The sequence below is a fragment of the Monodelphis domestica genome, chromosome 2 (assembly GCF_027887165.1).
Source record: "Monodelphis domestica isolate mMonDom1 chromosome 2, mMonDom1.pri, whole genome shotgun sequence".
Classification (NCBI taxonomy): Eukaryota; Metazoa; Chordata; class Mammalia; order Didelphimorphia; family Didelphidae; genus Monodelphis; species Monodelphis domestica.
Genome location: NC_077228.1, coordinates 371,730,686 through 371,751,196, shown reverse-complemented (window position 1 = coordinate 371,751,196; position 20,511 = coordinate 371,730,686). Strand labels below are relative to the sequence as shown.

Sequence of the window (20,511 nt, the reverse complement as noted above, 5' to 3'; positions counted from 1 at the left end):
TATCAAACATTGTGGGTACACCAGTTTCTAGATGACACTTTCTTGGACCTGTGGATTAGTAGAGGTGATCCTTTTGTTTAATCAGATTGGTTGTCTGATCTATCTCCATTTGACTTTTTCTTGTTTAGCCACAATGAAATTATCATCAAAATCTCATTCTTTGGATGGTTTTAAGACTAGGATTACAAATGCAACCCATTTCTTTTCAGTCACTGAGCAGCAGCTGCTTTTTACAAAGTTCAAAAATCAACTAGAGTGATCTATTGCAGAAGGCAGTGGTTATGTTGAGTTTTCCTAAAAAACATCAATAGTGGACATCTAAATTATACACCTTTCGAGTGTTTTTTGTAAGTTTGCAACATGTATATTTCTAAAGTTATTAAAGATTTAAATTGCATTTATACTTTTGGAATGCCAAAGGTATATGTGGGGTGTGTTTGTATATTTTTAACTGGCTGTGCAGAGTGTTCTGAATTTACCTGAGAAAGTAACTAGTAGGCAAAACAAGTGTTCTTTCTTATGTAACATCTGCATTTTTTAAAAGTTATGTATAATTTCCATGATTTGATTTTTGTATCTATTTCCTCTTCCCTCCTTCTCTCCCCCAATCAGTACACTCTCACATCAAGTCTGACACTTCCTAAACTGTGATGGTGAGCCTTTTATAGGGCAGGTCCTCAGGTGTGAGTGGAGAGGGGGAAGGGAGCAACATTTAGCATGCAACATCTGGCATGCCCACAGAGAAGGTTCTGAGTGCCACAGATTTACCACCATAGTCCTAGGATAATTTAGTCCTAGCCCCATTCTTCCAAATTCTATAAATATAACCTTGTTCACAACCATTTGTAAACTACCATACTTCTTCACTATTATCTGTTTTTTTTTTCTGCTTTATCTCCTAATTCCTAAAAATGCTTTACTCTTTTACTTTATGACTCTTCTTCTCAAAACCAGAACCTCTGTCCTTTACATCTAACATCTTTCCTTCTAGACTTCAAATCATAGGATTTGGAGCTAGAAAGGATCTTAAAGAGAATTCAGTTTAACTTCATTTTTACAGATGAGGAAGCTGATGGCCAGTGAATTTTGACTCCAGATGCATCCCTTTTTCCCATGGTATTTTGGTACCCTGTTCTCTTCATCTGTTAAGTTCCAACTCAACTATTAACCTCCTCTCTTAAAAAAGAAACTGTTTCTCTGCTCAGAGAGTATTATATGATGGAAGGAGGAAAAAAATAGCATGTACTTATGTAAGTATAAATAAAATACATATAATATAATTTTGGGAGGATCTGGAAAGGCTTCATGTGGAAAGTGGTATTTGAGCTGAATTTTTAAGGAAGAGGTGAAGAGCTAAGAGGCAGAGCTAAATAGAGAAGGGAACAGTCAGTGCAAAGGCAAGAAGACCAGAGAGGAATTGTACAGAATAATAAAGTGACTAGGATAATAGATTGTATTGGGTATGAAGAGGAATATTGTATAAGAAAACTGGAAAAGTAGGGAAAGGAGTAGATTGTAAAGCACTTCACACATCAGAATGAATTCTGATATTTCTTGAGACATTTTTTAGTTCTCAAACATTTTCAACCTATCCAAAAAATAGTTCTGGGGATTTGTGTGATCTTCATCACTCTTTAACCAAAAATTAGGGGAGTGGGAAAATATAAGTTTAGATTTGGTCCTAAAAGTAATAAGTAATTAGTAATAAGGAACAACTAGAATAGGAGGAGGTGACATGACCAGACCCACATTTCACTTTGGCTACTATATGGAAGATGGATTGGAGTGGTGTATGTCTTGAGGCAGGATTAGGAAGTTGGCTATTGAAGCAGTTCAAGTGAGAAGTTATAAGAGACTGAACCATCATCATGATAACCATATGATTGGAAAGAAGAAAGACAAATAGTTTTGATGATATCTGCTTCGTAATATAGTCCGAGGTCTGAGGTACTAGTCACTTTTCAGTAAGTGATTAGCATGGTTCCTGGCACATAATAAATTCTTATTACATTCTTTCTTCCTTTGTCTAAGTACCTAGAATAGGGATTTTTAGAAACTAGAACTTCTTTTTACCATCATTATGGGGAAAAAAACAACAACTCCCAAATAAAAACATGGTAGCATAGAGAAAGCTTTCAGAAAGGGGGCCCTATTATCTTTTGCAAAATAATTAGTATTCCCTAACCAACTCATATGGATAAGATAAAACTGAAGAAGCTTTGGAAGTTTGGGATAAATTTAGGTATAATTAATGAATATATTTAGTGGCTTTAGGTATTTTTTCCTCAAGAACTTAAAAAAATTCCTTTTTCACTCATCTGGCAAATAACTAAATTTAAAATGACTCATATAAAATCATACTTGAAATACTTAATAATTTGGTTTTTAAAATATGTATTAACTTTCCACAAAGTAACAGTGATGCTTTATTTCAGTATCCTCTGATTTTTTTTCTTCTTTGTATTTTTAAAAATATAATTCTAATTGCTGCTGTTCTGATTCTGCTTATTCTCATTTTTTCTTCTTTACTCCAAATCACTTTATATGTCTTCCAGTATTTTTTGTAGTCCTCCTTCATTTCTGTTAGCACACTTCTTATTTGTATACTATAATTTGTTCAGCCGTTCCTAATTAGATATATGGGTCAGGGTTTTTTTTTTTCCCTTATGAATAAAAGTGCTATAAACATTTTTGTACAGATAAGTTTTTTTATTCTTTTTAATAATATCCTTAATATAAAGCCCTGTTAATGGTATCACTGTGTCATGAAGGTGTGAACAATGTTTTAATTCACTGTATAGAGCCAAATTGTTCTGTAGAAACTTTTTTAGAATTCTAAATTAAATAGCTATGTCTTCTCACTTAACAAAGATCCTTTCTTAGTTAAAGAAGATGAAACAAAATTTACTTAGAAAACTATGTATTGTAGGAGAGGCCATAGAGCTAATCATATTAATACTAACAAAGCAGACGTCTTTGACATTTTTGTCTGGGTCTTGAAGGTACTATATTTAACCCATTTTTGCATTGGACTATTTCATTTATTTTGAAATTACTTTAGATTAAATTGGTCCCTTCTTCACAACATACCTATGAGATAATATTCAACAGTTTCAAAGCATACTATTTGGGAAATATTTAATTTTGATTTATCTTATCCTTATTGTTTATTTCACTATACTTATGACTTCAATATAAAAATATATGTGAATCATTTATATACTAACCATTCAGTTTAATTTTTCCTTATGTTGTGAGTTTATATGATATCTGTATGCCTCCTGTGAGTGTGGCACTAGTCTTCAATATTAAAAGGTTTTCAGATAATATAAAATATAATCATTAGCTTTAAAAGATGGTACTATTTATTTCTTATGAAACTAACTTTATAACCCTAACCTCAAAATATTCCAGATGACTGCATTGGAAATCCTGGAAATTCACCATGCCCAGCAAAATATCAATGTTCCAGATTGAAATTTATATCTGTGTGGAATGATAATATTTGCATAATAACAATGGAAAATAGCAAGATGTTGATAATTTGTTTCCTTTTGCTTATACGAGTGAATCCAGGTGTTTGCTTATATTTAAACTGATCCTTTGGTTTTAAGAAATTTCAAACCTAAACAAGAATTCTAAAGGTTTGTGTGACACAAATCACCCTTTCACCAAAAATTAGAGGGGAAAAAAGCCTACTTTTTCATTTCTTATATTGCTTTTATCACTAATATTTCAGCTTATAGCTCTGTTCTTCCATCTTCTTTCATAGAATATCTTTTCTGCTGGAGGTAGATTTATTGGATTGAGAATTCAAAATGAGAACCATTTTTTTCTTATGGCTTTAATTGGTGTGTGTGTGTGTGTGTGTGTGTGTGTGTGTGTGTGTGTGTGTGTGTGTGTGTGAGAGATGTAATGGAAGTGTTACTTCCAAAAAGGGGTTGAGTTCTTTAGTTTTCTCCAATACTTCCTTAAAATTCACTTAAAAATTTCATTCCTCCATCATTACTATCCCAGCTCTGTTTCTGACTTTCCTAGCTTCAGCTATAGGTTCACCCTGGAATTTCCCTCTGTGCTTACGGTCTCTTCATCCTGGAATATCCTTGCCCTTCTGCCTTCTCATCCCTAAATATGTCTGTATCATACCTTCTCCCATCTCACGTTAGTGATGTAATGCCAGAAATTTGTCCAATCTGCAATAAAACAATTGTGGCAGAGCTCCAAGCCAATAACTGTTTCTTAGAGGGACCTTGCCCCTTCCAACAAATAGAATACCAGACCTTATTCACAGTCTGAGACCCCTACCTTCTCCAGATAACAGCTTTTATTCCCTTCAGTTCCAGCCATAGCCTTATATGACTGGTCAGTCCAGGCATTAATGCATTATCTTATTGGTGAACTACAAATTTGGTATGCCTCTTGGTCACATTGCTACCAAACAATAGTGGGCATTTGACCACCAGCCCATCTATACCCCATCCTTATGGTAACCAGCCCATTTACACACTCAAGATACCCACTTTAGCAAGGAGCCCTGGATACCCTAGCAATGACCCTGAGTTGATATGGTTGGTTAAAGTTGCTAATTCTTAGGTCCAGCCTCCTGTCCAAGCCTGCCTGGGATGAGTCATAAAGAAGAAGTGACATGGGGTGGAGGGGCTCTTAATATATTCAAAAACTTTTCTTCAGAACTTGTGGCATCTTTATCATTCAGTGCCTAAATATTCAGGCCTAGGGCGAGAGCTTCCTCTTCTAATCTTGCAAGCCATGCAGACAGGTTATGAAGTTTAACAATAAGGTTTAACATGACAGGAAAGAACCTTTTGAACTATAACTTACATCTGGTTACTCCTAATTATATTATACTTTAAGATTAGTTGATTATCCTTAAAAGAAATATCTAGCTATAGAACAAATCATAGGGATAAAATTATTGATTTAACATGTGCAGGAGTCTACAAAAATAGGGTAGTTTCATAGTGAATTCCTCTTTGGTCCTCCAGTTTGGGAGAGCAGCCCAGGTCTCTCCCCTCCCACCTCTGCTTTTGATTTCCCTGATTTAAACACCAGGTCCCTGTACTTGTTCTTTTCCCACACTTCCCCCTTTTAAATTCTCTTTTTTTCTGTTATCTTCCCCCATTAGAATATAAGCTATTGGGTAGCTTACTAATAGAGTGTTTTTCCACATAACAAGCACTTAGTAAATGTTTCTTGTTTTGCCTCCTCTTAATCCATCAAGTCTCTTACATATTCTTACATCCTCTCAGAGATCCTGAATTTTAGAAATACTTGTATAAGTATTTAGAAATATTTGTAAAATAACTAACCTATACATATAGTGCTTTAAAGTTTAAAGTGCTTTAAATCCATTTTACATACTATATCTAACATAACTCCTGATCCTGAGTATAGTCGTACAATCTCTATTTTACAGATAAAGAATCTGAGGCTTAAATTATTAATGGCTTGCTTATGTTCTCACAGGTCTCTGACTACACCCAGAATACTTTCTACCACATGTATTTTCCATTGTGATTTTGTGAATCTTGTTAAAATGAATAATGGAAGGTCTTACTCATCTTATACTTTTTTGTGTTTTTAGGGGACTTGTACATGACAGTCGGAATAACCTTCAGATGCGTGGTCTGGTGGTATTACTTATTTCCAAAGCTGCTGGACCCAGTCATACTGCAGCACTATCTCTCAAGCATGACATGGTCAGTGGAATTTATCCCAGGTAAGAAGAAATTGGCCTTTGGAAAGGTTGTTGGTTTTTTTTTAAGTTAATAGACATTGCTTTGAACAGATTTCAATTATACCATTAATGATATATGAACATTTTTTAGCTCTTTTTGAGGCAGAGGGGAACAACACATACCATAAAAGGCTAAAATTAAATTCATAGACCCAATCTTGTTATTTAGATGTTTTGGGGTTTTAACTCTTAACTTCTATCTTAGAATCCAAAGCACATGAGTGGTAAGGGCTATCAATGAAATTCCTTCCTTCCTCCCTCCCTCCCTCCCTCCCTCCCTCCCTCCCTCCCTCCTCCCTCCCTCCCTCCCTCCCTCCCTCCCTCCTTCCTTCCTTCCTTCCTTCCTTCCTTCCTTCCTTCCTTCCTTCCTTCCTTCCTTCCTTCCTTCCTTCCTTCCTTCCTTCCTTCCTTCCTTCCTTCCTTCCTTCCTTCCTTCCTTCCTTCCTTCCTTCCTTCCTTCCTTCCTCCCTCCCTCCCTCCCTCCCTCCCTTCCTCCCTTCCTCCCTTCCTCCCTTCCTCCCTTCCTCCCTTCCTCCCTTCCTCCCTTCCTCCCTTCTTCCCTTCCTCCCTTCCTCCCTCCCTCCCTTCCTCCCTTCTTCCCTTCCTCCCTACCTCCCTTCCTCCCTTCTTACCTTCTTCCCTTCCTCCCTTCCTCCCTTCCTCCCTTCTTCCCTTCCTACCTTCCTCCCTTCCTCCCTTCTTCCCTTCCTCCCTTCCTCCCTTCCTTCCTTCCCCCCTCCCTTCCTCCCTTCCTCCCTCCCTTCCTCCCCTTTACCTCCTATCTTAGAGTTGATATCAAGTATTGTTTCCAAATCAGAAGAGCAGTTGGTGTTAGGCAATTTGAACTTAAGTAATTTGCTCAGGGTCACACAGCTAGGAAGTTTCTGAGGCTTGATTTGAACCCAGTTCCTCCCATCTCCAGGCCTGGCTATTCACTGAACCACCCAGCTGCCCCCTCTTTAGTTTAATATTTAGTAAAATTATTTTATGTGGACTGAAATAGTCTTATAGAACTCCCATATCCTTTTGGTGAATTTGGAGTGCTAAGGGCAGTGCTGAGAAGAAGAGAAGGATGATGTCCATGAAATTAAAGCAATAAATCATCAAAAAACATGAGTGAGGCATGTGTTTCTGACTTGGTGAAGGAATATGATCATAGTACATCAACAATATGTATGATTTTGAAGCAGAAGGAGTCATTAAAGGTTACATCTTCCAAACATGGACCCCTTCAATGAGGCTACACGAAATGCCATGGACTCCCTGGCCTCACAGGCTGCTAAGGATGGCAAAAAGGAGAAAGAGGAAAACAAGAAGTGAGGCCAGAAGGTAGAGATTGCTCAGTCTCCTCTCAGGGAAGTTGTGTAAAAAATAGACTCGAATACAGGACTACAATCCCCATGAGCCTTTGCTCCACTTCCCCAGAATGCCTTGTAATCTCACCTGGGCCGAGATCGAGATGGTATTTAAGCTGATTCAAAGGCTCTCTCACGCTTGAACTTCCGTTTTTTGGGGCAGATGTGGCTTTTTTTTCATAATGTAGGTGAGGCTGTGTCTAGGCCACTCTATGGCCTGGACATGTGTTTCTTATCCTGTATTTTCTTTAATCCTTAATCTTCAATAAACCTCTAAAAAATATAATACTCCTTGCAGAGAGAAACTAATTTCTACCTGCCTCAGTCTCCCCGTCTCCCCTAAATTTTAATCTTTACAGTTGAAAAGGAAGGGTGGAGGGGGTGGGGGTGAGGGTCACACAGTGGTAGGCTTGTGTAACAATTATAACCCAAATAAAGTTTGGTGATTCTTTTTTTCACAAAAGAAAAAATAAGACACACCCAGAAAAAGTTGCAACAGGTCATGCATTGAAGCTGTGTAATGTCACACATTTTCAAAACATTATGAAAGGGAGGAAGAAACAAGGTTTTTGATGAAACGGCCTCTTAAGAGAAATCGAGGAAAGTGTGCCAAAACAGCCAAAATTCAATGAAGAAAATGATAATTAAGTAAAGTAAAAAAATAGCAATTAAGTTTAGCAATAAAGCTACATATCATAAGTAATATGTAAGGTCAATTTTGCATTTAAATGTAGTATTATATGTGTAGAGTGTTATTTTAAGCGATAGAGATAGAGCACAAAATGAAAACCTCTGCCAGCATCTTTGCTTAACCTTGAAGGTAAATAACATTTCATAAGCAAGTTTATTTCTTTACATTCTTTCTTATTATCTATAAATATGTTTATTTGTTTTTTTATAAAGTATATTTTTGTATTTAAAAGCATTAAAACAAAAAATTCATGTGGTTTTTTGAGGCTGGAACATTTTAATTTCCATTATTTTAAATGGGGAAATTTGATTTGACACATGAGCAAATTGATTTACAAGCTTGGCTATGTAACGAATTAAACTTGTGTGTCAAGGTACCACTGTATATGTAGTTTCCTCAATAGACTTTAAGCTACTAAGTTCCCATAACCTATTCTTTCCCTTCATCTCAGGTACCCACAAGGATGGGCATACCCTTGATCTTGCCATCAGTGTTCTATTTCAGTGACTGAATGCTGAAATTCTTTCAACTGGTCCTATCATTCTATTTTTTCCTATGGCTTATTGCACTTAAGCCTATTCCTTGTTCTTACCAAGACCTCCAAAACTTCTATTCCTTAGTACTTTGCCAAGCCTTTACCCCTGCTTTAAACTCTCTTCCCTGTCCAACTTCCATCATCCAATAAATCAGTACAGCTAAACTCTATCCTCTTTTCTTGAAGGCCTTGTTCTCTTCTTCCCTTTCTACAACACTGGATTGCTCCCATCATATGCCCCTTCTTTTTCTATTCACATAGTGCTGAATAGAACTGGAGGACATAATCATGCTTAGTTTACTTCAGATTTGTTATCTAATCTTAACTGGGCCTTTGCCACAACAAAGCAGTCTTTTAATTCTGCCCTAATTCATTCTCTGGCACACCCACACCACAGCTGTTCCAAACTTCTTGCCTTATTATAGAAACAGTATCTGCTTTAGGTTGGCTGAATTGATTTTTCTTGAAGGAGGCAAAGAGACCATCAATGGGTTTTAATTGGTCCAAGGGACTAGAATCTGAGTCATTTTGGTATGCCATCTAGTCACTTGAGGCATAAAAGACAAAGCCTATGGAGAAAAGATGTTTTTCTGGTGTGGCAACTCCTATAATCTTAGGAGTCAGTAAGTACCTCATTGTGAGAAAGCAGTGGCAACATGTTAAATACAGAGGTGAAAGAGCTCCTGAATTATTGAAAAAAACTTCTCTCTGACAAATATTTTTTGAGGTAGGATTTTATTTATTTGTTTGTTTTCAATTTTATTTAATTGATGTTTTAAGAAAAATTTTCCATGGTTACATTATTCATGTTCTTTCCATCTCCTCCCACCTTCTTCCTGTAGTTGACACACAATTCCACAGAGTTTTTACATGTGTCATTGATCAAGACCTAGTTCCATATTATTGATATTTGCACTAGGGTGATCATTTATAGTCCACATCCCCAATCACATCCTAATCGACCCATGTGGTCAAGCAATTGTTTTTCTTCTGTGTTTCTACTTTCACAGCTCTTTCTCTGGATGTGAATAGTGTTCTTTCTCATGAGTCCTTCAGGATTGTCCTGGATCATTGCCCTGCTGATAGTAGAGAAGTCCATTACATGTGATTGTGCCACAATGTATCAGTCTCTGTGTATAATGTTCTCCTGGTTCTACTCCTTTCCCTCTGCATCAATTCCTGCAGGTCATTCCAGTTCACATGGAATTCCTCCAGTTTATCATTCCTTTCAGCACAATAGTATTTCATCACCAACAGATACCACAGTTTGTTTAGCCATTCCTCAATCGAAGGACATTCCTTCATTTTCCAATCTTTTGCCACCACAAAGAGCACGACTATAAATATTTTCATACAAGTCTTTTTCCTTATTATCTCTTTGGGGTATAAACCCAGTAGTGGTATGGCTGGATCAAAGGGCAGGCAGGCCAAATTGCCATCCAAAACGGTTGGATTAATTCACAATTCCACCAGCAATGCATTAATGTCTGACAAATATTTTATAGTTCATGATTATAACATTGAATTGCAATCCCAAGTATATACCATTGGACTAGCCTAAGTCAGGTCTAGCCCAGAACACTTGGTGTGGTTGATAATATTGGATTATAATGATCAATTTCCTGATCATCATCAGTAAGAAAGAGATAAAAGTCCTTAAACAGATGGGTTTAGTGGAATGGATTTATGCTGCTTCATAATGGATCCTAATGGATCATATCTTCTGCCTATTCTTTCTCAAGAATAATTAAGTTCTTCCTTCTGGGCAGAACCTCTGCTGAGGGCTATCCAACTTTAGCAATGGATCTTCCATACCCACACAACCTTAACAATTCTGGGTAGACCATCTGTTGAGATTTGAATAGGAAATCACTGCCTCCTATTTGCATAGCCATAGGCTATGAGAATTGTGGGTGGAGGACCCATAACTTTTGTAGGTTACTGATTAGAGAGAGGTCCATTGTTCTTATTAGGCTGGAGAGTGGTGTAATATTCACTCCAAAACAGCTTTGGGTGTAACTCTTAAAACATGAGGTTAATAAGTTGCTGATTGACCACCAATCTACTGGTATGAAAGTAAAACAAAAAAGTGGCATTCAAAAATGGAGAAATATGGGCCTTTTAAAGCCACCTAAGTTTATGACATCTCCTAAAGCCTCATTCTCACTTAGATATAAAAAGCAGCTGGCTACTAGCTACCAGGATTCTATACCAGGGAAGCCATTGAGGATACTGTAGTTTCTGTGAGGGAGTTTGAGGAGGCATACTACCAAAGGAAGAGGCATCAAGTGTTCTTTAGAATCATTATCTGTTTGGAACAAACAGAAACCACAATGCTTACAATTCTCTAAGTAGAATCAAATGGAAATCTTTGACATTGTAGTGAATATTAGACAATACACAAACATGCTACAGAGTTAGAAAATTTTCACTTGAGGAAAAATTTGGAAGTAGAATGATGCCGAAAGAACTGGAAAGAGATTAACAGCTTGGCTCAAGAGATATAAAATCTTGCCCAAACAACAAACTACCCCCCCAAATTTGAATGGACCAGATAGAAGCCAGTGACTCCATGAAACAACAAGAACTATTAGAGAAAAGTCAAAAGGCTACAAAGATAGAAAAAAGTGTGAGGTACATAATGGCACCTTGTTATTTCAATCCAGACCTTCTGGGGAGTGAAAGCTAGTTCCTCCTTAGTTATGATGATGGAGGAGATTCAAGTGTTTGGCTACAATTACTCTCCTTAAAAACAACCTCTTGGGGCCAGTGAGGAAAACAAATGATACTTATTGACTTAGGGAGAATTTTGAGGAGCTAAGTATAATTGTGCTCTGTTAATTATTGGCCTCATCAGCATAACTCCTGGCCCTAAGTGAATGTCATAGGGTTAATCATCTCCACTTTGTGTGTTTATTTACTCAGATATCTAAGACTAGTTAATCTTTGACTTTTAGCTGGGAAAGAGTTCTGTGTATTTTCACCTTCTATCCTGAGGGCTATGCCTTAGTTGGATAGGCATAGACTTGAAAGGGGTTTCATTTCTTGAAGACATTGATGTCCATCTTTACATTGATGGCATACTGATGACCACACCAGAAAAGATCTTGGCAGTAACCTTAGAAGGAATGTTGGCCCATGTATAGAAAAAGAAGTAGTTGACCAGCTTAAAAAATTCTGTGGATTGAGCAAGAGCTTTGAAACATTAAAGAAGAAGCTACTGTTCTTTTCATACTTGATGACCTGCCAGGTGGAAAGCCCTGGGTCAAGATGAAAACAGTATCATATAAGGTATCTTATACTTCTCTATTTTTATAGCCTTTTGTCTTGTTTTTAATATTTCTTATTAAATGTTGCATGTAGTCACTGACTTCTTTGGTCCATTTGAATTTTTAGAGAGTTTGTTGCTTGGGAAAGATTTTTGTTTATCTTGAGCCAAGCTGTTAATTCCCTTTCCAGTTTTTTATTCCTTAGCTCTCACTTCATTTCTGACTTTTTCCTTAAGTGTTCTCATCACATTTGTGAAAACATTTTAAACTTTTGTTTTAGCTTTTCTAAGAATTCTAGTTGACTATGCCCAAGCTCTGTTTTTCTCTGAGATATTTCTTGTAGGTGTTTTGGAGTTCATTCCCTTCTAATGTATTTGTATCTTAAGTCTTTCTTCTACCATAATTATGGCAGGGTTCTCATTGTTTGATCATTCTTCCAGACTGATTTAGGATATGATGTTAAAATTGGGCTCTGACATACTTCTGAAGGAAAGGTCTGGGCTAATTCTATTACTCCTTTCTTAGGGTTTTGAGCATTGTATATATTCTAAGAGCTCAGAGACTGGCTGGGAGACCTAAATATTTTTGGTGCTCTCAAGGTGATTTGATTCAGGGCAAAAATCTGTTTATTGCCAATCCCCTATCCTCCATATCTCCCCTCAGCTCTGCAAGCTTCTGACTTGGATAGACTGCTACTGGATTCCACCCATATTACTTAACTGGAAAGCTCTGTTGGTTCATAGAGACAGAAATACAGGCTTTCCTTTGGCCTAATTTTCTCACCTTGGTTATTCTACAGGCTAGGATCAATCCTGGAAGTGACACCCTGCTGCATAATTGGGATCTGAGCCATATCACTGCTATTATTGACCTCTAAACTTCCTCCTTTCTCCATTCATTGTCCATGGCTTCTCTATCCTGGAACCCTGCTCCTTGCACAGGTTCCCTTCTCCATTTATCCTGGATCGGTGACCTGGAATTGGGTAGTAGATTAAAAAAAAAAAACCCTGCTAGGTGATACCTGTCCCTTTTGCAGTGCCCCAGTATGGGTTTAAGAGTATCTTAATAGGAATCTGAAACCTTCTCTTCCCATGGTACATAGCCTCACATTTGGTATTATAGTGCTTTATGAACCATGATGCTCTTGGTTCCACTCCAGTGTTAGTACCCATAGACTTCACTTTCTATCTCCCCCTGGCAAATAAGGCTGGACTAAGGACACACTGTGACTTTTTCTGTATTTCCCCATCAAGAGTATCTGGATGGGGTGCAGCTGGGTGGCTCAGTGAATTGAGAGCCAGACTTAGAGACAAGAGGTCCTACATTCAAATCTGGCCTCAGATACTTCTTAGCTGTGTAGCCCTGAGCAAGTCCCTTGACCCCCATTGCCTAGCCCTTGCCACTCTTCTGCCTTGGAACCAATATACAGTATTGATTCTAAGATGGAAGGTAAGGGTTTAAAAAAAAAGTATTTGGTTGGATGCTCACCATACTGCTTTCTCTTACTCTGTCATCTCGGTTCTTCCCTCTCCAGATTGTTATTTTAAATAATTAAGCATTTATTTTTTAGGAGAGACTTTGCAGTGTTCTGGGGTTTGATTCACTCATCACAGTGTACTCATCAAACTGCAGCATCTGGAGGATCTCACTATCTTTTTCACATCAGTATTATTCCATTGATGCTGACTGGTTCATGGGATTTCATAGTCTCCAATGAATAAAAATGGAGGGTTACTCAGAGACATACAGTGGGTAAGGGTAGCTATTACGAAGAATTGTACAGGAGAATAGCATGAAAGACAGAAGGTAAGGGTTATAAAAAATTTTTTTAACAGAATATATGGTGGAGGTAGCTGAGTAGACCAGGGGATAGAGTGCTAACCCTAGAATTGGGGGGTCCTGGGTTCAAGTCTGGCCTCATACACTTCCTAACTGTGTGACCCTGGGCAAATCACTTAATGCCAGTTGCCTATCCCTTACCACTATTCTGCCTTAGAATCAATACTTAGTACCAATTCTAAGACAGAAGGCGAAGGTTAATATATGTGTGTGTGTGTATCTATTTATATATATATATATATATATATATATATATATATATATATATATATATATATATATATATATATATATGTGAAATATATATAAATGAATAAGCAGGTGGTTTGGCCATGATAAAATGAGTTCATTATAATGTCACCAAACTTAAAGTGCTAAATAAACATTAGATGTTATGAGAATGACGATGATACAATGGGAGAAATGAATTGATGGACAGTCCTCAAAGTCTAATGAAATTTTTCAGTATCAGGAGATTTAAAGTAAGATCCTAGCATATTTGGTGGACTCTCAGTGGAGGATTTTGGGGAGGACTTGGACTTGTCACACATTTTTGAGATCATAGATCCATCAAAATAACAAAAGTATACTTAATATACAGTATCAATGTCTGTCCTATTGATCTTTTATAAAGCACATGTTCTGTGCTTCTGTTAGGACTAATGATCTGAATGATTATATAATATTTTAATAAATATGAAAGACTGTTCCAAACATTCAAGATCCATATAATAATAATGCGTTGGTGGCACTCGAATGTTTTTCATAGATGTTCATGTAAAAAGGTGAATGTTTTTTTAAAAGCTGCTTAAAAATACTTCTGTAATTAAGGCAATCATTAAAAACTACTTTGCCTAACTATATGGCAATAAATATACCAACCTAGGTGATATGGATGAATATTTACAAAAATATAAATTGCCTAGACTAACAGAAGAAGAAATAGATTTCTTAAATAATCGCATATCAGAAAAAGAAATCCAACAAGCCATCAAAGAACTTCCTAAGAAAAAATCCCCAGGACCTGATGGATTCACAAGTGAATTTTATCAAACATTCAAAGAACAGCTAATCCCAATACTATACAAACTATTTGACATAATAATCAAAGAGGGAGTTCTACCAAATTCCTTTCATGACACAAACATGGTACTGATTCCAAAGCCAAGCAGGCCAAAAACAGAGAAAAAAAATTATAGACCAATCCCCCTAATGAATATAGATGCAAAAATCTTAAATAGGATATTATCAAAAAGACTCCAGCAAGTGATCAGAAGAGTCATTCACCATGATCAAGTAGGATTTATATCAGGGATGCAGGGCTGGTTCAATATTAGGAAAACCATCTACATAATTGACCATATCAACAAGCAAACCAACAAAAATCACATGATTATTTCAATAGACACAGAAAAAGCCTTTGATAAAATACAACACCCATTCCTATTAAAAAACACTAGAAAGCATAGGAATAGAAGGGTCGTTTCTAAAAATAATAAACAGTATATATCTAAAACCATCAGCTAACATCATCTGCAATAGGGATAAACTAGAAGCCTTCCCAGTAAGATCAGGAGTGAAACAAGGATGCCCATTATCACCTCTACTATTTGACACTGTACTAGAAACACTAGCAATAGCAATTAGAGAAGAAAAAGAAATTGAAGGCATTAAATGATGGTCTACTTAAAGAATCCTAGAGATTCAACCAAAAAGCTAATCGAAATAATCAACAAATTTAGCAAAGTTGCAGGATACAAAATAAACCGGCATAAGTCATCAGCATTTCTATATATTTCCAACACAGCTCAGCAGCAAGAACTAGAAAGAGAAATCCAATTCAAAATCACCTTAGACAAAATAAAATACTTAGGAATCTATCTCCCGAGACAAACACAGGAACTATATGAACACAACTACAAAACACTCTCCACACAACTAAAACTAGACTTGAACAATTGGAAAAACATTAACTGCTCATGGGGAGGACGAGCCAATATAATAAAAATGACCATCCTACCCAAACTTATTTATCTATTTAGTGCCATACCCATTGAACTTTCAAAATTTTTTTTACTGATTTTGAAAAAACCATAACAAAGTTCAATTGGAAGAACAAAGGATCAAGGATATCCAGGGAAATAATGAAAAAAAAAATACAAAGGAAGGGGGCCTTGCAGTCCCAGATCTCAGACTATATTATAAAGCAGCGGTGATCAAAACAGTTTGGTACTGGCTTAGAGACAGAAAGGAGGATCAGTGGAATAGTCTCGGGGTAAGTGACCTCAGCAAGACAGTATATGACAAACCCAAAGATCCCAGCTTTGGGGACAAAAATCCACTATTTCATAAAAACTGCTGGGAAAATTGGAAGACAGTGTGGGAAAGATTGGGTTTAGATCAACACCTCACACTCTACACCAAGATAAATTCAAAATGCGTGAATGACTTGAACATAAAGAAGGAAACTATAAGAAAATTAGGTGAACACAGAATAGTATACATGTCAGACCTTTGGGAAGGGAAAGATTTTAAAACTAAGCAAGACTTAGAAAGAGTCACAAAATTGCAAAATAAATAATTTTGACTACACCAAGTTAAAAAGTTTTGTACAAACAAAACCAATGTAACTAAAATCAGAAGGAAGGCAACAAATTGGGAAACAATCCTCATAAAATCCTCTGACAAAGGTTTAATTACTCAAATTTACAAAGAGCTAAATCAATTGTACAAAAAATCAAGCCATTCTCCAATTGATAAATGGGCATGGGACATGAATAGGCAGTTTTCAGATAAAGAAATCAAAACTATTAATAGGCACATGAGAAAGTGTTCTCAATCTCTTATAATCAGAGAGATGCAAATTAAAACAACTCTGAGGTATCACCTTACACCTAGCAGATTGGCTAACATGACAACAGAGGAAAGTAATGAATGCTAGAGGGGATGTGGCAAAGTAGGGACACTAATCCACTGCTGGTGGGGTTGTGAACTGATCCAACCATTCTGGAGGGCAATTTGGAACTATGCCCAAAGGGCAATAAAAGAATGTCTGCCCTATGATCCAGCCATAGCACTGCTGGGTTTGTACCCCAAAGAGATAATAAGGAAAAAGACTTGTACAAGAATATTCATAGCAGCGCTCTTTGTGGTGGCCAAAACTTGGAAAATGAGAGGATGCCCTTCATTTGGGGAATGGCTGAACAAATTGTGGTATATGTTGGTGATGGAATACTATTGTGCTAAAAGGAATAATAAAGTGTAGGAATTCCATGGGGACTGGAACAACCTCCAGGAAGTGATTCAGAGCAAAAGGAGCAGAACCAGGAAAACATTGTACACAGAGACTGACACACTGTGGTACAATCGAACGTAATGGACTTTTCTATTAGTGTCAATGCAATGTCCCTGAACAATCTGCAGGGATCTAGGAGAAAAAAACACTATCCACAAGCAGAGGACAAACTGTGGGAGTAAAAACACCGAGGAAAACCAACTGCCTGACTACAGGGGTTGAGGGGATATGACTGAGGAGAGACTCTAAATGAACACTCTAATGTAAATACCAACAACATGGAAATGGGTTCGAATCAAGAACAGTTGTGATACCCAGTGGAATCTCCTGTCGGCTATGGGATGGGTGGGTGGGGGGGGGGGGGGAGAGAAAATGATCTTTGTCTCCAATGAATAATGCTCAGAAATGACCAAATAAAATAATGTTAAAAAAAATATTGTATTGTAGTGGTTCCACAGTTCACTTTCCTATTCCTAAAGTCATTTATTTGATTGGTTCTTTCTAATTTAATTATTAAAATGTGAGAGTTGCTGTAAGCTTATCTTTGTCTATAATACCAAAGTGAATTATTTAACATTTGAGAAAAAATACCAATTTTCAAGTTTTTGAGTCACTTTAAGTCTATTTGGATTAGCATTTTGGGCATTTTTCTCCCAAAGAACTTTTCAAAAAACCTCTTTAGCTAATTTAGCATGTTTAGTTACCCAAGGGTAGCCAAAATGGGCCTGCAGAAATAATATGACAAATGTAGTCCATTATACATATTTGTGATTTGTTAACTGCTAGTTGTGGATGTGTTGGATGAAATGGTTCATATATCTGGTGATAGTGTCAGAATCTAAGGTAAAAAATGTACCACTGGGGCTTGAAAATCCCATACTAATTAAGCCAAATTAGTAGCCAAGCTTACTATAAACAGTGATTATGTGAAATAATGGAAAGAGCAGTTGACTTGACCTCAAAAGACATAGCTATCTCTGTTACTTCTTAGCATTGTGACCCTAGGAAAGTCATGGGGAAGTTTCTTTATCTGTCAGGCAAAGTTAGTATTTACAATACCTGCCTCATAGACTATTTTTAAAAAAATATTTTATAAAATACAAAGTGCTATAGAAGTAGAAGTTGTGGTTGGTAAAAACACTGTGCCAATTAAGGAAGCCAAAGTCACTGAGCTTTCATTTCTTACTAATGCCTCTAAAAGCTTAATAGTAAAAGGGACAGAGCAAGAGGACACAAAGAGTTTACTGAATATTTATCACTGAGTATGGATTCCACTCTCCTGCCTAACCCTTACTTCTCCCAGCATGAAGTTCCTTCTGAGATTAAAGATTAGCTCAAAATCTCTCCCTGGGCCCCTGTCTCTAGTTCCTCTTTAATTAACTAAGTTTGGGAGGAGAAATTCTCTCTCTCTCTAGGACCAATGGCCATTGGCCATTTGTTCCTTTACTCAGTTATTGGTTCATATGTTGTACTGTTCTGAATGGATTTGCCCAGTATCATGTGTTTTTCTCTAAGGGTTGTGTTTTCCAGGGTCTTAAATTGTAATTAGAAACCATTCTTCCACAGAGTACTAATTAACAGAACATTCTCTCCACTTATATAGGCAGAGCCTGGCATAAAACAGTCTAATTTCCAGATGAAGACATGAACAATGATATTCAAAAGCATCTTTTTGGATTGTGTCTTGAATTTTTTGTGATGTAGTCCAGTTATTAGGTAAATTATGAAAAGGTGTCATAAACAAGGCATCTATGAGTGGTTTCTCCACTCCAAAAAAAGAAAGCAAATAGGAAAAGCAAAGTGGCTTATATAAATATTTCAAGAATTCCTGGTTTCAGCAATGTAGATCCTCTCTCCACCAATCAATCAACAGGCATTTTAAATTATTATATCCCTTTTCTGTACCAGGCACTATAAAATTTTCAATGACCTTGGACCTGTGTGCATTAGGATATCTAGGTGTTATAAAAGCAAAAGATCCATAACAATTCTATTAAATAAAAATATAAATAATCCAAAGGGGAAGGGGAGACTGTATAAATAAAATTTTTTAAAATAAAAAAATTTAAAAGATGGAGGGAACCCTTGATTTTAATGGAATAGTTAACTCCCATTAAGGAAAACCTTTCTATCAAAACCTGCTTTGCAACTTCTAGTCTTAGAAAATTGTTTGGGACACTAGAGGTAAGGTTTGTATCAGAGGTGGGACGTAAATCCAAGTCTTCCTGTCTATTTATCCACTACCCCACACTGTCTTTCTTTAAAAACAAACAATGTTTTAATTTCTCACAAATCTATTTTACAAAACACTGTTTCATCATATAATCTGTTGAAGTTCCTGACCTTCTTAACTCCTCAGCCACTATTTTTTTCCCATAGCTGACTTTCCACAACTTCCATTTATTATCTTGTCTCTATTTGGCTTTGTAGTTTTACCCATAGTTCTCAGACACTTCTTGGCTTGTATTATGTCTCAGATCTGTTTACTGTAGCCAGTTGTAGGGAAGAGAATGAACTGATGTAGTAGGAGCCCTGAAATTGCCATCAAGATTGCAACAGAGTGAACATGATGGCTTTCAGTATGGATTTTCTGTGCACTCCTGCCAAATCTGGGCTCTCCTAGAAGAATTTAATGAAGAGCCACAGTGTTAGAATGATTATTACCTTTCTCTGTATCCATCCTGCCTCATATTCTACCTGTTGGCCACAAAGAGAAATGTGGTAATAAAAGTGGAATATGCCAGTGTGAGAAAGAAAGAAATGAATCAGAAATAAGGTAGTTATGGGCATATCAGCCTCATAAATAGCCACTTACCTAAGGTGGGTAATGTGCACTTGGCAAATAGAAAAGAGTACTGATTTTATCTTCTCTAACTAGAATCTTATTACCTCTAGAGCCAATGATGGATTAGGAGCAGGTCAGTAAAAATAAAATTGTGGACAGGTTATCTTTTGTATTTGTTTAAAATGCTGATAGAGGGCATATGGTCAACTCTTCATTGTGTGCTTGTTTTCCCTGTTTCAAATTATCCTCTTGATTCTATGCTCTGCAGATTACTGTATGTATGAGTAGTTTTGGGAACTACACCCTGTTGCTAAAAGGGTATGGCTCTCTATTGATAATATGAAATGCCAAAAAAAAAAATGCTACTTGTAATTTATCCTTCCCAAATCCCTTTAAAAAGAGTAGAAGTAGAACAAAATTATAGCTTTGTACTTTTCTTTTTTTAAACTGTTATTTTGTTACCCCTTATGTTTAATCAACAAGCATTTATTTTATATCTATTATGGACAGAATAATCTTGGGGATATCCATCCTTCTATCATCTGCCATTGCCACCATCCTGGTGCAGGTCTTTTTCACCTCACACCTGGAATATTGCAGTAGCCTACTTGGTAGTTTTCCCTGCCTCAAGTTTCTCCCCACTCCAATACATCCTCCTCTCAACTATAAAATTAATTTTCCTAAAGTACAGGTCTGACCCTATCACTTCCCCCCATATTCCAGCATCTCCAGTGACAGGATCAAATATAAAATCCTTTTTGGCTTTTTAAGACCTTTGGAACCTGACTCCTTCCAACTTTCCAGTCATCTGACACCTTATGTATTCTGCAATCCAGTGACACTGGTCTCCTTACTAATCCTTCCACAAGACACTCCATTCCCAGACTAGACATTTTCACTAGCTGTTCCCTATTCCCGGAACTCTTCCTCCTCATCCCCTGCTTCCCTAGCTTCTTTTATGTCTCAGCTAAAGTTCCACCTTCTACA

The 20,511-nt window shown here is 36.8% G+C and overlaps 1 protein-coding gene across 1 annotated transcript in view; it reads left to right on the top strand.

Moving 5' to 3' along the window:
- Positions 1-20,511, top strand: part of PDSS2 (decaprenyl diphosphate synthase subunit 2) — a 344,618-nt gene that overhangs the window by 120,979 nt on the left and 203,128 nt on the right. Inside the window, exon 2 of the mRNA XM_056818636.1 lies at positions 5,603-5,737. Coding sequence (XP_056674614.1) covers positions 5,603-5,737 — 135 coding nt within the window. The remainder of the gene's footprint in view (positions 1-5,602; positions 5,738-20,511) is intronic.